Genomic DNA, 17,072 nt, shown 5'->3' on the forward strand with positions numbered 1-17,072 from the left:
TCACAACTTTAATAAAGCATAATGGTGTAATGTGGTTGAGGAACTCTCTAAATGTCTTCGTTTTGGAAGCAGCAGAATATAGACTCGATGTCTCTTTTACAAACTGGAAACTGTTGAGAAGGAAAGAACATCTGTCCTAGTAACTCTGTAGTAGATTTCTTCCAGCAGATCTATTTAGGCCCATGAAAAAGCTTTCTGTGCTAGATACATAGAAGTATTCATAATAAAAGGATTCATATCATTTAGGCATTCAAAGCATCCAATTCAGAGTCCTTGATGAAGTGAGGTGCCCTGAAAAAAATAAGTGTGAAGAGGTGGGCATCTGAAAACATGGTATCCCCAAATAAAAATGAAGACACATCTCAATGGTCACTACTAAATGGGAAATGGAATAATTTATCATCTGAAGGGATCACTATTTAGGATTGTCACCTGTGAATCCTCTTATGGGGTTTATTGTTTGAACTAAGATTTCTCTTGTTTACAAAATACAACTTTAAATGCAAGGAGCTGCCTGTGCTAGGTACAGAGGCAGTTCACTCCATACTTACTGTAGATGAGAGATTGACCTATGATTTCCATCTTTTAGCCTAACATCCCATCATTGAGCTGTCTTTGGGAAGGATGCCTCCTTGGTCTCTCCTTTTGAAACAGGCCACCTAAGTATTCACTGTCTGCTTTAGAAATGTGATTATACAACTAGTCAGGCTGAAGAGGGATTTGAGCCTGGATTTTGATCATTTTGTAAGACTGCCTAGCATTGAGCTAAGGAGAGAAACTATTTGGTGGGGTTTCTGTGTACATAGCAATATTTTTCCTTCTGCGGTAGAGAGGACAAAGTACTGACACAGTATTAAACACTAGGCACGTGCTTGCAAATGAAACGTACCATGAATGCGTACATGTCCCTGCTTGGAGCCACAAGCTCCATCACTGGGAAGCAAATGGTTCACTGAAATGTGGCTGGCTGGGATGTTCTAGATAACAAGCAGATGCAAGTAGAATGTCATACAGAAATAAGAAACACATTGTATGTGATTGAAAATGCTTACTGCTATGGAATATCCTTCTGAAAGTCTAATGAATATCTCTAACATGTATGTAGTTGAAATACACTGTGCACGAGAATGTAAAACCACAGAATGGAAATAAATTCTAAATCTAGAATCTGCAGAGCAGATATACTGACAGGAGAATCTATAATCACACTGGGGCAGCATTTTGCTAGTCAAAAATCTCAAATATCAGGATTTTCTGCAGAGAAGAAACAGTCCATAATGGTTCTTCCTTAATTTTATTCTTACTATTTGCTACTCAAATAAGCTTGAGCTCTGGGTTCTTCCCCTCCCCTCCCCTCCCCTCCCCTCCCCTCTCCTCCCCTCTCCTCCCCTCCCCTCCCTTCCCCTCCCCTCCTCTCCTCTCCTCTCCTCTCCTCTCCTCTCCTCTCCTCTCCTCTCCTCTCCTCTCCTCTCCTCTCCTCTCTTCTCCTCTCCTCTCCTTCCCTCTTCTTTCCTTTTTTATTTTCCTCCCTCCCTCCCTCCCTCCCTCCCTCCCTCCCTCCCTTCCTTCCTTCCTTCCTTCCTTCCTTCCTTCCTTCCTTCCTTCCTTCCTTCCTTCCTTCCTCCCTCCCTCCCTCCCTCCCTCCCTCCCTTCCTTCCTTCCTTCCTTCCTTCCTCCCTCCCTCCCTCCCTCCCTCCCTCCCTTCCTTCCTTCCTTCCTTCCTTCCTTCCTTCCTTCCTTCCTTCCTTCCTTCCTTCCTCCCCAGCCCAGACTGACAAAATCACTGTTTATAAATTTAACATCCTTGTATCAGAGCTGAAAAAAAGACCATTTCAAAAGGCACATAGTCCAAGAGACTAAAAATACAGGCTTTGACTTGGTGAATGTTGAAGTAATTCATCTTTCTGATCTTACCTTATATTTAGATCCAGTAAGGAGAATATTTAAGGAAAATGAGAGAGGCGGGAGAACCTCTCAGATCTGACCTTGTAAAGATGTTTCTCTGCTAGACCTTCCTAGTTATTCCAGAGAATGGAGAAGAGAAAATAGGCCCTGCAGAGGTCCCACCCAAAACTTAGGTTGTTATGGTAACAGATGCAAGGGGAAAGAGACGAAGAAGATAATTTTATTCCTTGTTCTCTGTCGACGCGGGGGTCTTGGACACCACAGACATAATCAATGTGATCAAGCAGTGCCAGTTTATTCAGGGTTCCAAGTGCGCTTATATGCAAGGCTTCCCCGAACAGGCGAGCGCTTCTTTAACAATGATTGGTTAAGATCCCATGTCCACGCGCCTAACTATACAGTGTGATAGGCTAACTAGCAGTGTCCACACGCCCTTACATTTAACGACCATCCCCTTCTACTTGTTTGTCTCAACTCTTTCTCCCCTTGTCTGACTCTCGGCCTAATTCCTTATCCCTTAGTCAGCGACCCTTCTGCCCTTTCACCTAGATCTGGTGCCATTCTGCCCTTTAAACCTAGATCTGGCTTGCTCACAACATGACTACTGGCTTTCAGAAATCCTGCAGTTCTCAAAGTGAAGCACAATTTTGAATTCATTTGTTCTACAGATGAGTTGGTCTCTGTTTCTGTGGTAGGTGGAGGGAGACCTGGAGTTATGACTATAACTAGAGGGAGTGAGCAGGGTTAAGTGGATCAAGTTCAGGAAGTTTCTATCTGTACTGATTGCTGTAGCAAGTGCTCAAAGTGTCTACTCTGCAGTTAAGCAAGCTGAATTCAATATATGTGAACAATAGGAGTTATATTGTTTCATTTTACCCATGACTCATCAGCCTTACATAAACAAGCTACAAGCTACAATCTTAATGAGCAAAAAGCATTCACACTGTCTTCCAGAGAGTGATAAAAGCTTTTGAGGATGCTTGAGAAGTGGTGGACTGGTTTAGGCTTGAGAACAGGCTCAGCCCTTCACATACAGAGCACCAAGTGTACCAAGGTATTGGAGCAAAAGCAGATGGAGTTTCAGATCCAGCATAGCACATTTATATGCAAATCCCAGGAAATGCCTCAATTTCAAGGACAAAATTTAGGGGAAAAGCATGGGAAGACAGCCAAATAATCATGAAAAAACTCTGCCCACCTATCTCTGTCTTGTTCCCACATAGGCAGATATGTTCCTTGCCAGGAACAAAATATGTGCTTTCACACACAAAGAAAGGAAAAGAAATAACATATAATAGATGGAGATCAGGCTGGCATGAAGTTGAGAAGCTAAAGCACTAATTTTTGTGTCTGCCACTGCATTTGGCAAAATCATTATTCTTCTCTTTTCATGCCCACTCAGATTTAAAACTCCTCAGGATGGGAATGGTCTTAGTTTGACCTGTTGGTGTTGCAACAATCCAAACGATATTATATTAAAACACATTATAAGAAACAACTAAATAAACAAGTGGAAATGTGTAGATGAGAAGGGAAGTAGATATAGGTGAAAGCATGTGAAAGAGCAGGAAGGATAGGGACAAAGAATGTCTTGAAATAAAAAATTGAAATGGGAGTAAACAAATAAGAGAAATTGAACACAAACAAATGCCTATAATTCTGAGATGAGATGATGCACATGGTTTATGTTCTACTCTCCTTGTTAAAAAATTCACAGACTTGGAAAAGTAATCCAAAGAGAGAAAAGAGCAAAGAGGCTAGGCAAAACTGACACCTGATGCCAGTATGAGCACCAGAGCTAATACCATCCTGCCCTTCACCAACTCTCTGCCAACTCTGTCTGTCTGTGAAATCTTAAATAGCACTTCAGTAATTTGAATGAATAGGATACTGAGAGGTTAAAGGCAGCGCAATCTCTTTAAAAATCCAGCACAGATATAAACCCAGCATACTACTCTGGCATTATTTATTAGCCCTTGAAGGTCTAGTAGGCTTGCCCTGGGTGGAGGAAGATTGGGTAAGACAACACCTAAGGAAACTCGATACCCACAAATCCATGGGCCCTGATGGGATGCACCCCAGAATTCTGTGTGTGCTGGCAGATGTCATAGCCAAGCCACTCTCCATCATCTTTGAAAGATCCTGGAGGATGGGGGAGCTGCTGGAGGATTGGAAGAAAGCCAATGTCATGCCAGTCTTCAAAAAAGGCAAGAAGGAGGACCCAGGCAACTACAGGCCAGTAAGCCTCACCTCCATCCCCGGAAAAGCAATGGAACGGCTCATACTGACCGTTGTCTCCAGGCACGTGGAGGACAATAAGGTGCTCAAGAGTAGTCAGCATGGATTCACCAAGGGGAAATCATGCTTGACTAACCTGAGAGAGAGCCTTCTATGATGGAATGACCAGCTGGATAGATGAGGGGAGAGCGGTGGATGTCATCTACCTTGACTTCACCAAGGCATTTGACACTGTCCCTCACAACATCCTCCTGGGCAAGCTCTGGAAGTGTGGGATAGATGAGTTGGCAGTGAGGTGGATCAGGAACTAGCTGGATGGCAGAACTCAGATCAGGTGGTGATCAGTGCTGCAGAGTCTAGCTGGAGGTCTGTGGTTAGTGGTGTGTCCCGGTGGCCAGTCCTCAGTCCAGCCCTGTTCAATTTATTCATCAATGACCTGCAGAGTGGTCCCTCAGCAAGTTTGCTGATGACACCAAACTGGGAGGAGTATGTGATAGCCCAGAGTGCTGCGCTGCCATCCAGAGTGACAGACTGGACAGACTGGACAACTGGGCAGTGAGAAACAGGGCCAAGTGCAAGATCTTGCACCTGGGGAGGAATAACCCCAGACACCAGTACCAACTGGGGACCGACCCTCTGGAGAGCAGTTCTGCAGAGAAGGACCTGGGCATCATGGTGGACGACAAGTTGACCATGAGGCAGCAGAGTGCCCTTTTGGCCAAGAAGGCCAATGGCATCCTGGGGTGCATTAACAAGAGCATCTCCAGCAGGTGGAGGGAGGTGATCCTGCCCCTCTACTCAGCCATGGTGAGGCCACATCTGGAGTATTGTGTCCAGTTCTGGGCTCCACAGTACAAGAGGGATGTGGAGCTGCTGGAGAGAGTCCAGCGCAGGGCTACAAGGATGATCAGGGGCCTGGAACCTCTGTCCTATGGGGAGAGACTGAGGGAGCTGGGCCTGTTCAGCCTGTAGAAGAGGAGGCTGAGAGGGGATCTAATCAGTGTCTATGAGTACCTCAAGGGAGGCAGTGAGGAGGATGATGCTGGCCTCTTTTCAGTGGTGGCCACTGATAGAACTAGAGGAAACAGCCAGAAACGAAAGCATCAAAAATTCCACAGGAACTTAAGGAAAAATCTCTTAGCAGTGAAGGCGACAGAGCACAGGAACAGGTTGTCAAGAGACATTGTGGAATCTCCTTCTCTGGAGATCTTCAAAACCCAGTTGGATGCAGTCCCGTGCCACATGCTCTAGGTGACCCTGCCTGTGCAGGGGGGTTGGACTAGATGATCTCTAAATGTCCCTTCCAACCTTAAGGATTCTATGATTCTAATAAAGATTCTCAGGAAAGACAGGAACTCTGTGGTGGAGGCAGCTACAACTTTGCTTTGAGGAGACAGGTAAAGGAATTTACAGGCAAAAGTTTTCAGACAGATTTCAAGAGGTATTTTGTATGCTCTTTTTTTTTTTTTAATTCATATGCTTGCTCAGCAGGAGTAGTACAATTAATATCAGCTCCTCTAAATCACTGGTGGATACATGAGTCTCAAATGATGGTGGTCTGCTAGGTGCTTGGCTAGTATCAAAATTCTGTGCTTGGTTGGCCAGCATCATGCTGCTGGTGGCGATGTGAGAGGCAATGGCACTGCTCACAGGTTATGAAGCAGCCAGTCCAGGACTGGCAACCGATCAGCATTCCCCAGAGCCTCACTAGACTGCCTTTCCTTCTCATATTTCAGCATTGCTTGTATTATTTCTCCAACTTTGTATCCCTTCTCCACTGCTATTGATGACAGTTTCTGAAGCTGTGGAAAAACAGAAACAAAAAAAATAGTGTGATACATCAGAAATTCTGCTAAGGTTGAGTATTTCTAAGATGAACCGAAATGTACTCTGTGTGTGTGTGTGTGTGTGTGTGTGTATATGTAAGAGAGGGTTACAGGGAGATTGCGATGGAGAAAAAGTGTCTCAGTCAGCTACTACTATTCTCCTTTTTGGACATTTATGCTCTTTATGCCTGGGCTCTCAGAGTCTGCCACCCTAGAAACAATTACAGTGGGAGAAGATCTGCAGTTTGCTAGGTCATCAGCAAAGGGAAAACGACTCCAAATAAAACTCAAGCTGCTCTTCATTGTTCAAGTTGAAAAGAATACATAGATACAGAAGGAGTATAGAGTCAAAAGTAATTTTGAATTCTAAATTATTTTGATATAATCCATAGCAATTCAGTAGCACAGGTAAAAATGCAAACACTTCATGATCTTTATAATCTTAGTATTCCTTTGTTATATAGAGTTGCTATTAAAAAAGTTATAAATATAAAAATCTTTATATAATAAATGTTAAAAGCAAGTGTATTTGTTATCTTTAAAAATAAATTCACTAGATCTATGGAAAAAACAGCTAAAAATTTTACATCACCTTTGTACTGAACTGAATGTACATATATTTCTTTACATCTCTAATTCCTATAAGCTTACTATCTTGTAACAAGACAGTAGCATTAATTTTATTAGGTTGCTATCCCGGCATACTATCCCAGATAATGCTCTCTCATTTAAAGAGAGAATTATATAAAAGGATTTTCTTGAGAAAAATATTTTTGTTCTCTGAAAGACTGTAAGATCAGGAACTGGGGGAAGATAACAGATAGCTGAGCCCAATCACATCCTAATTTCTGCCCTACATACCTTATCCAGGAACTCCTCATCATCATCCAAGAAGTACAGAACAGGCATATCTGTCTGAGAGGCAACCATCCACTGCAAGAGGGCTCGAACCTGTTTGTTATATATGTTTTCAGAAGGATTTTGATTAATCACCACCACCCTGTGACCTGATACGGTTTCTTCACTGGACCCAACCATAGAGTCAGCAGTTCCTGTGCCCTTTGAGCCTACTGATTCTGTGACGTCTTCCCTGCTCCCTGTCTCTGTCGGAGATGACTCAGGGTTGCTGTATTTAGCTACCATAAGACTTAACTTTGTCACTGTATCCACCAGATTGTCAATAAATTGTGCGCTGCTCCCATCTTTTCCACTTAGGTCAAGCTGATCAGTAAATATTTTAGTCAGTCCAGACATTGCCTCTTCACAGGATTGTTCAACATCTGAAAGGGTAATATGTCCCTCAGGGCTTTTGGCAGAATTCTGTTTTATTTCATCCATGACTGGATTTCCAACCTGACCTTCTATTTTGCATACAGTTTCATTTATTAACTTCCGGACGAGCATTAACATCGCACTGGACATGCCATTTTCAGACTTCTGTCTTTCGGTGTCAGACTTCTGTGAATCTGACTCTTCAGTTTCTTTCAATGAATCCTGACTCTTTTCTGAACCTTGTTGGAAGGTGGGACCATAGGACGACTCCTCTAACAAAAGCCCAAAGGCAGCAGGACCTGGTTTGCTAGTATTGTTACCTTCTGCTTCTTTCTTGTTGGCATTCTCCTGCTGTATTAGATGATACTGTAGCAGCAATAATGCAGTTACAATCAAGCGCTCTGCCCATGAATCTGATGAGCTGTCATCAGCATCCTGAATTTCTGAACTCCAGGACATGTTGTCTGGTGATCTTGTTCTGGTTTCCCTTCCTGGTTGTGATTTTGAGCACTGGCTGCACTGTTTTTGGTTTTCATGCCAGAGGGTAAGCCCTTGCTTAAGGATGTGGTTACCCACTACTTCTGCACAGGTCATTTCTTTTGACAATGTTTCAGAATTTGTTGCAGCAAACCTCAAGTTCTGAGCCCTTGCATCTGCTGTTCTTGAACCCGTCTTCATAGATGCATATGATAGACTCTGAGATCTATCCCCTCCAGGTTTTTGCACTATTAAGCTAGAATGTAAATGATTCAACATTGCTTGTACAATTTCTGCAGTCTTGCGACTTCCTACTGTGAACAGAGTCTGCTTCACTGAAGAAGCAAAATCTGAATTAGTCAAAAGTTTGCCTGTTACATCATGTAAGTTTTTCATACAGGAGTCAATGAAGTCTGAAACTACTGCCTTTGAGTGCTTCAGTAAAACATTTTTCAGCACAATACAAGCTATATTTGAGTCATTTGCCTGACCTTTCATGGTTTTCATAACCGAGACCATCATGTCTGAAACCACATTATTGGCATAATTTAGTATTCCTTTGCTTAAAGTATTTGTAAATTCATCTTGGCCAAACTGTTTTCTGTGATTACATTTTTTGTTTTCCTGGACAGGCTCATTTCTATTGGAAGACTGTCTTATTTCTTTATAAAAAAATGCTTTCTTGGAAGGTGGATTCTCTTCACATTTGGCTTCTTTCATACTGACCTGATTGACATTCTTTGATGGATTATTTTTATCTTCATTTGTACCTACTCCAACAGATTTATGACCAGGTTCCCCAAGAACAGCAAAATGTGTCTTATGTATACATGAGTCAGGACCATCTGACTTTTCACTAATCTCTTTATGTGCCATTGCAATGACAAGGTTAGAGAGTTTGTCAGCGTAAAAGGAAACTTCATCTAGCTCCTGATTGCCTTCTGTAGTGGTAGCCTGATCATCTGTGTCCTTTGACTCCTTTGCATTTGAAGTGGTTTTCAGCTCAAAATGAAAGTCTGGTGAACCAGTGTTAGATCTGACATCCATACTAATATGTTCACCATACACACTAAATCCTCCCGGTGATACACTACGCTGTCCACCTTTAGATGGTTCTCTTGTATTTCCATCATCCTTTTGCTGTTCAGCAGTCTTTAGCACATCCTGAATGCTGAGTGCACATCTTTCAAGGTCTTTTCGAAGCCAGCTCAAGATTTTGAGTGGATCAGATGTAACCTGTTTGAAAACCTTTGCTGAATCAGTCTGAGGAATAAAACAAAATGGAAATGCATGAAGATTTTGTTACCCAGTCTATGTGAGCTTTGGAACAAAGACTCTTCCTATGTGAAGAAATTATGTGCAAGTACATGATGAAATTCTGATCGGTCTTAGCGATTACAGAAGAATCAGTATGTATATTGACATCAGTGGTATGATATCAATGCTACAAACCACCTCCATAAGTGACAGTAACTTATGTAAATAACTAACAAAGGAAAGGTTTGGTGCTTGTTGCTTTTGCCCTCAAGTGGCTAAAGATTTTCTTAACATTTCTGTGAAGGAGTACTGCTGCTCTATAAGTGATGGCTACAGCTATCCCATATTGTGGATATGTCTTATTTGGTATAAGAAGGTTTTGCACATGAAGAAAAACTTTCACACTTAGCACTAAGGCTACTTAGTTGTGGTAGACTTATTGTTGTCGAGATAGGCATGAACTCATTTGGATAACTGCAGCTCTGCTAGTTAACTGCAGAATGGCAAGGACTTGATTGAAGGAGCTCCCAGTCACCTGCTAGAATTCATCATGCTTTGCCAGTGCACCATTGTCAGCAGAGTGGCCACAATACAAATATCAGACACGCAAAGCTTACAGCTGTGCCCCTCCTTATGGTCTAAAAGTTTCAAATCCTTTGGACTGGTATTAAACCCTATTTGGGTTCTTCTGACAGCTCTTAATGGTATAGCTATGCTAGTTGGGATGATTAACACATATGACATACTTTAGTGAACAACTATGTCATCAGCTAGGTACCTTCCATCCGGCAGCTGTACCACAAACGATTACTTTCCTCCTTATATTTCTATGTTATAAGGTATGGATTTATATGTCATTTGAATATTGTACAGATTTTTTATTTACTTACCCTGGCATACATTGGTGAACACAGGGTAAAGAACCGCAATCCTATATAATCCTATATAATGAGTTATACAACTCATCATTGCTCTTTTAGTGACTCCTCTGAATACAGCTCTCTCCTACCTGCTACTTCCTCAGACTGGTTCCTTTCACTGTGCCATCTTTTCCATCATTTATAAAAGCTACAAATACTGAAAGCTGAAGACTGAGCCTGACATAAAGATTCAGTGGAAACAAAATTATATTGCTGGTAGACTCTTCTTTTTTTTTCCTACCTTCTTCTCACCTAGTCTTTCTTCTTTCATTTCTACTTGGAAATAGATGTTTTTTTTCTCTGCATGTGCTTACTCAATTTACAGTACAAGAAAATGAAAAAAATTCCTTTTCTTTATTTAGGCAATAAATTCCTTATTGCATGGCAGCAGTATAATCATATGTAAATGACAGAGAACTTCCTACATTCATGGATGATAGGTCTTGAACAAAACAATGAGAAAGGTCCAGAGTTGTTACATGCAAATATTTGATATTGCATTTCAGTGCAAAGTGGGGTTTTCTGGTAAATTTACTAAAAGATGCAACTTTCTTAAAAATATTGAAACAGACTCTCCTTTTTTTTTTTTTTTACCTTCTTAGGTAATATTTCTATGTGCATATGCAAATTAATTAGGAAAAAATCAAAGAAACAAAAAAAGACATTTCTTACTGTCCAATTGTGTTCTTTCTCGCCTCCAGGAGTATAACGATCCATTTTACAGAGCCCTCTCTGGCTCTGCAACCAGTCAATATTTTCAGACATCTGTGAGTTAAAAAAAAAATCTTAGAATGGCACAGTGTTTTCAGTATGTGGTGAATTATAGAAATACCAGTTTTTCAAATTTTCAGGAGAGAAGTCAGGATTTAATCTGATAGTGTTACACTTTGTTTATATTCTTGGAACTAAGGGGTTGGATAGATGGGACAGATTCACAGTGAAACTGCGATCTTTCAGAGAAAATGAGAGTCTTCTAATAATTTCTTTACAAAATGAGTATCAAGTATCAAAAATAAATAATGCTTTTGTAGGGGCAGCAGGAAAATTTTGAAAAATTATGTATCTAAGTATATTACACACAGATTATGAAAGGTATGGAAAGTTCAGATTTAATTTAATTTTAGAAAATGTCCTCTGACTCTTTTGGAAGTGAGCTGTAATTAAATTAAGTTTTTGAAATAACTTACTTTCCCTAGAATGCTTGTGAAAGTCTGAAGGGTTGTGATTTTCCTCACAATTTCCAAAAACAACTCCTGCAGGCAGCCATATAAAATCAGAGTCTAAAATGGAGAAAAATTGTTTCCAGGATATCTTTGAGAAATGGTAATGCTGGCCTCTAATTTCACTAATCTTTAATTTAGTAAAAGTGTTGCCATGTATTTGAGAACAACATAAATCAAATGCAGCAATATTATCAAAATTTCAAAACCTCGTTAGATGCTAAAAGTATGACTAATTGCCAAAAAAAAAAAGGGAGCAAAACAAAATGTTAAAATTCTCATCAAACACCAACTGCCTTTCATTCTATGTTAAACATCTAAGGTATTGTTGGTAAGATCCCTAACGAGAAATACATTTGTATTATTATTCAGATACATACCCCACTTACTTTAGTTCTTCTTGTACTAAGAGTTAAACACATTATTATAACACTCTGCTAAGCTAAAATCTTGCATAACATCAAATAACCTCAAATAAGGAAATTTGCTACTGAACATGTTTAACATGTTCCAAATCTGGAATATCTAAAAGGACACTGGACTCTGAGAGTGGGTCAGATGTGCTGAGTGAAGACCAGGGCAGCACAAGTTTCAACTACCAGGACAGATAGTTCTGGCAGGAGGTACGCGATCGGTGTGCACTACTTTCCTTGGATTTACAGCTGGAGCAAAGCAGCCACATTAGATCCTAAGGGTGTTGTGGGTATCTCATGTTCATTCTGTACTTCGCACTGAGGTCCAGGAAATGTGCTTGCAGTACATCCTTCAGCTTCTTTTCCATGTGACACTTTCAGTCTCAGTGATCTAGTCTAACATCATTTTCAGCTGAGGTTGAATTTAGTCTGCTGTAGATTTTAGTTTATCTAAATGCAGACTTTTATGTCAATGCTAAAGTATTATGTTTATGTGGGTCATATGTTAAGTGGTCACACTGTTTTTTCTCAATGTTAGTTACCGTTATGAGAAAGCCAATTTATAGGGATGCTAGAATAAATTAGGTTACTATTCTTACAAGAATAAAAGAAACAATAACACAATTGCACAAATACAGAAAAAAAAGAAAAAAAATATTATAAAAGTTAGAATTCTATATAAAAAGGAAAGTTTAGGATTGGGTTTTTAACTTCAGAAATATACTACCTACAGCAAATAAAGTTAACCAATGACAATAATATCAGTATGCTGTTCAAATACAGTGCTTTTCATTATTATATTTCTAAATGTTTCACAAAGGAGGTATTATTATTCCTCTTTATAGGTAGGGAAGCTAAAAAACAAGAAAGTGATGCCACTTCCAGAAGTCACATAGCTGACCAGCAGTAGAACTGAGAAGGCATTTCAGGGTTCCTGAATTCCAGCATTGTCCTTGATCCACTGACAATGATGCTGTGACTCCCTTCTGCCATCTCCAGTAAATAGTTAAGCTTCATCTGAATCAAGTTTATAAGTAGCATCACAGGAAATACCTTGTCACACATAGATCTCAATACCATTGAGATCTACCTAAAATACCATTTATTTTCTTGCACTCAAAAAGGCCTTCATTTCGATACTTGGGATGACTTAATTACTGCAGAAGAAGTCACTTCTTTGGGAAAGTTACATTACATCTTACAAAACATTTTTAATTCATAGGCATTAGCAAATGAAATAGATGAATCACAGCATGTACCTAGCAAAGGTACTTCCTTTCTTTCCTTCATACTGACTGCCTTCCATCTGAATGCCAGACTAAGCCACCTAAACACTTCAGCAGAGAAGAGGAAGAGGAAGGTAGAATTTCAAAGGAAAGGGAATCTTCTGCCTGCAGTTCTTCACAGGAAGGTATCTGCCTGCTGTTCTTCACAGACTCTTTCACAGAAGTCAGATTAAGAACAAGGGAGACTATGGGGAGGAGAATGATTCAGAAGCAAATAATCTAAAACTATTTCATAGTGGTTTCTTAAGCTGCATTCAGACAAATTCAAAGGACGGGGAAACCAGAGCAGAAATGGAGCCTCCAATCAGTAATTCATGGTCTCATTTTCTCCTCACATGAATTTAGCAATCTTTGATTTATTTGGTTCTGAGTAGGCCCATAAGAAAGCTTTGTCTGTGTTCCATTTAAAGCCTTGCATGATCAGCATTTGTAAAACAAAGAATTGATTAGACTTTCCTACCTCAGCAGCATGGATGTGTTGGTCCCAGAGAGCTTCAAAGGATGGTTTTATAACCAAGTGGCTAAGTTTTTCTCACCAGAGAGACGCTGTGGTCTCCCTCTTATTCTGCTCCGACTGGAAAGCAGTGACATCACAATGCTTCTGGGGACACCGGTGTTTGCACAGCAACAGTAAGGAGGGTTCCAGGAGACCGACAGTGCAGGGCTTCCTAGAAACCAAGGCATGCCTCGGCTATATGCATGTGTAAATAGTCTGCCCTTTGTCCGGAATGGGAATGCTGAGAGATGCCAGAAACACTCATGTAGCTTTTAGCAAATCCTTGCATGTCTTAGGTGTTCTGTATCCCTGAGGCTGCATTTAGATGTTTGGCTCTAACTTCTCTGGGTTTTAAAGAAGCCACTAATCAGCACTTTAGCATCTTGAATTGTTTATAAAATCAAATCCAGTTCTCTGTATTTGCTCATTTAACTGTAGTTGGATCTGTAACAATTTGGATGTATCCATTACCTTAGTGCCTTTTTATTACTGTGTCACTCTAACACATGAACATCTATGGTCAGCTTGTACGTATTATGCTTACAAACACGCTGTAGAAATAGCAAAATGTTCTTTTAGAAATAAAGAATAGAAAGCATAAACTCTGAAAATCATCTCTTCTAAAATTACAGCAAAAGATGGTGGCAAGCCTGGAGTAGAAGACATATCTCATTTACAGCCTCTTGCCTTAGTCTCAATATATGCTCTAGCCCCATCTTAGATTTTTTTTTATATATTCTTTCCCTTGGATGGCACTTTAAAAAATAAATGTGGGCTAAATTTCCATAGTGAGATCCTCATTCATGTTAAATCAAGAACAAAAGAAGCCATGGGAGACGGCAGTCACAGCAGCACCTGATGAGGGGGCCAAAAAATCTCATCGAATTGTTGAAGACCTAGGATGACAGAGGGAATGAAGAATTTTAGATTGGCTAGGTATCTGTAGAATATAGGCAATATACATATATAAAATATTTGCTTAGTCTCCATTTATGGTTAATTTAATGAGACTAGATAATTCAAGATATAAATAATAAGTTACTTATAATATTTTAAATCAGTCCAGCTCAGCATCGGCGAAAGGGTAGTGTCAATTAGTTGCTGGACTTGACTCATTTCCAACTGGACTGACATCTCTAAGATGGCACAAACACCCGTTAAACAATTCATCTAGAGAGCAGAGTAAGAAATTGCACCAGGAGAGGCTGGGGGCGGGGGGAGGGGGAGGTCCTATCCACAATAAAATTAATCTCTCTTGAGTGCTTCTAAAAATCCACCTCTCCAGAGTCTAAACCCCACTACGCAGGGTACCCTGGCAGAGACACCTAAAGCAGGCAACAGAGGGAGACAGTAGAGGGCGCGGACCGGTTGCTGCTAACGACCGCAACTCAGAGCGGAAGAGCGGGCTCTGCCCAACCGCCGCGGCAGACAGTGCGGACGGCAGCAGCTTTGCTACGCGCAGTGAAGCTGCGCACTGCGGCTGCGCGGCTCTCCTAACGGTCTCTTCTCCCCGCCAACCTCTCCTGCCATACCCACGGTTCCTGCGCATGTGCTCGTGAGCAGGTTTGGCCCTGTATGCTATCCGTCCAGGGCGAAGGTTTGTGGGTAAGGCAAGATGGCGGCCCTTGCGTGTTGTCCGGGGTTTCTTCGCGGTCCATGGTTGTCAAGGGCAGGTGAGTGTCACTGCTGTGGAAGGTGGCTCGAGAGTTGTCGCTTCCTATCTTTAGTCGCGATGGAGGAGTATTGCTGCTTGGAGGAATACTGGCATCCAGGGTGCTCTTGCGCTCTCTGCCTCGGCGGCCTGAGATAGGACGGGACAGGCTGTTAAGGGCTGCTTCTAACCCTGGGTCCTGTCCCCTCCTGTCACCCTCACTCATACAGGTGAGAGTATATGGTAGTTCTGTGCCGGTTACTGCTGTGCGTTATACCTTGCTTTGAGAGGGAGTAGGGTGTGCTAGGTTGTGTGGTGCTGTGCCAGCCTATACCTGTGAGCTGCCTTCATCTCGCTGCACTATCCTTGGGGTAGAGCTGAGCTCCTATGGCTGCATCTAGGCAGCAGCTGGTGGAAGTGATGCACTGTTTTTTGTTTAATTCCTCTTTGGGCAACTGCAGTTTATAGCCCACAGTGAGCTGTGGAATTTGCTTGAGCTACAAGCTTATGTGCATAATAATAACAATATTTCACTGAGACTGTTAAAGTCTCTGTGTGTGAGATGTTGTCCTGCAGACTAAAGGTTTGGATTATTTTTATGATTTTGTAGGTAACCTTGACTGTTTGTTTTAGGTCTATAGGCGTGCTCAGACTCCTAACCAATATCCAATAAGGGTTGTACATTAAATATCCAGTAATAATGATAATAGTAATAATAGACTCCATTCAATGAGGAAGAATCCTGTTGTTCTGGGGCAGAAGTCCGTTTACACGTAGTTATAGGGCAAAAAGCTTTAAGCAGCATGTTCTGCCTGGAAACACTAACTAAGCCCCTCTAATCTATGTTATTTCTGTTTGCTAAGCCTTATATTTTGGCAGGGTTCTGTAAAGATGGGCGCTTCCTGGATGTGAATATGGAGACAGAATTTCTGTAGCTTGGTTTTGTTGGAGATTCCATACCCTTAAAACTTTAAAGCAAAAATCAGCTGAGCTTTTCAGTTATCCATTGCTTCATGTTTTTGTTATTTGTATTGCAGTGGTAGTTGAGCATTTAGTCAGATTTAAATTGTGGAGCTTCTATACAGTTATGAAGCAAAAAAAAAGGGACACCACTAAAGAACTTGCAGTGTAAGGCAAATAACAGTGGGTGTATGGACACATAGGTAAACAAAAAAAAGACATTGAATATTATTCAGTGTGACAGAAATAGGAACGGAGTCTGCCATCAACGTTTTTTTTATAGAAATAGTATAAAATCTTAAAACAATTAGGTATAGATTTATTTTTTCCGTTAACTTTCTTTTTCTTGCAAGGTGTGTTCATTTATTTAATACTGAATTTCATAATATACTCACAGTCATATTCTTTAAATATCCATTTTCTTCAAGTCTTGGGAAAGAGAAATGTATGTGAACAAATTACTGAAAAGTACTGTGGATCACCCAGATTTGTCTTTATCTCTACCATCTCAAACACGGTACAAAGCAGAAATTTTGTGCATGTGAAGGAATCCTGCTAATTATAAAGAACCAAACAATTTTGAGTGATTGTGTCTGTCTGAAAACAAAAATAAATAGTAAAAACATGGTTATTTAAGCACCATAAGAATGACCCAACTGTCTGCCATAATGTTAACTTTACAGAATTATGGAGTAGTTGAGATTGGAAGGGACCTCTGAAGATCATTTCGTCCAACCCCACTGCTACTCAGTATCTCCAAGAATGGATACCAACACAGCCTCAGTCACCCTCACAGTATTTTCTGTGTTCAAGAAAAGTATTTTCTGTGTTCAAGTGAAATTTCCTGCATTTCTGCTTGTGCCTATTGCTTCTCATTGTGTTGTTGGTCATCACTGAACAAAAAGAGTCTGGACCTCTTTACACCATTAAGATATTTGTATACATTGATAAACCAGATCTTTACCCTAACCGCCCCTCCTCCAAAGTCTTCTCCAGATTAAGCAGATCTACCTCTCTCAGCCTTTCCTCATATGAGGGCTGCTCCAGTCCTGTAATCATCTTTGTGGATTGTCGGTTTGAAATAGACACCATACCTAATCTCATTTTAAGCTTGGTTCCTTTTCATAGGAGAGTTGCATTTTAGTAACTCA

The 17,072-nt window shown here is 40.8% G+C and overlaps 1 protein-coding gene across 1 annotated transcript; it reads right to left on the reverse strand.

Annotated features, from left to right (window-relative positions):
- Positions 1-5,605: 5,605 nt before the first annotated feature.
- AKAP3 (A-kinase anchoring protein 3) lies at positions 5,606-10,673 on the reverse strand. The gene is made up of 3 exons (XM_088523352.1): positions 10,568-10,673; positions 6,831-8,981; positions 5,606-5,945 (listed from the first exon to the last, which is right to left on the reverse strand). Exons 1-3 carry the CDS (start codon positions 10,658-10,660, stop codon positions 5,790-5,792), a joined length of 2,400 nt encoding a protein of 799 aa, XP_088379478.1. The 5' UTR covers positions 10,661-10,673; the 3' UTR covers positions 5,606-5,789.
- Positions 10,674-17,072: the final 6,399 nt, after the last annotated feature.

Source organism: Tinamus guttatus, unplaced genomic scaffold (assembly GCF_059628265.1).
Source record: "Tinamus guttatus ecotype Peru unplaced genomic scaffold, ASM5962826v1 Tinamus_guttatus_pri_ptg000182l, whole genome shotgun sequence".
Classification (NCBI taxonomy): domain Eukaryota; kingdom Metazoa; phylum Chordata; class Aves; order Tinamiformes; family Tinamidae; genus Tinamus; species Tinamus guttatus.

Coding starts and splice junctions, on each gene's coding strand:
- AKAP3 (XM_088523352.1), bottom strand. CDS start 10,660: ATGTCTGAAAATATTGACTGGTTGCAGAGCCAGAGAGGGCTCTGTAAA. Junction 8,982..10,567: donor AGAAAGAACACAATTGGACA/GTAAGAAATGTC, acceptor TTTATTCCTCAG/ACTGATTCAGCAAAGGTTTT. Junction 5,946..6,830: donor ATGAGGAGTTCCTGGATAAG/GTATGTAGGGCA, acceptor GTTTTTCCACAG/CTTCAGAAACTGTCATCAAT.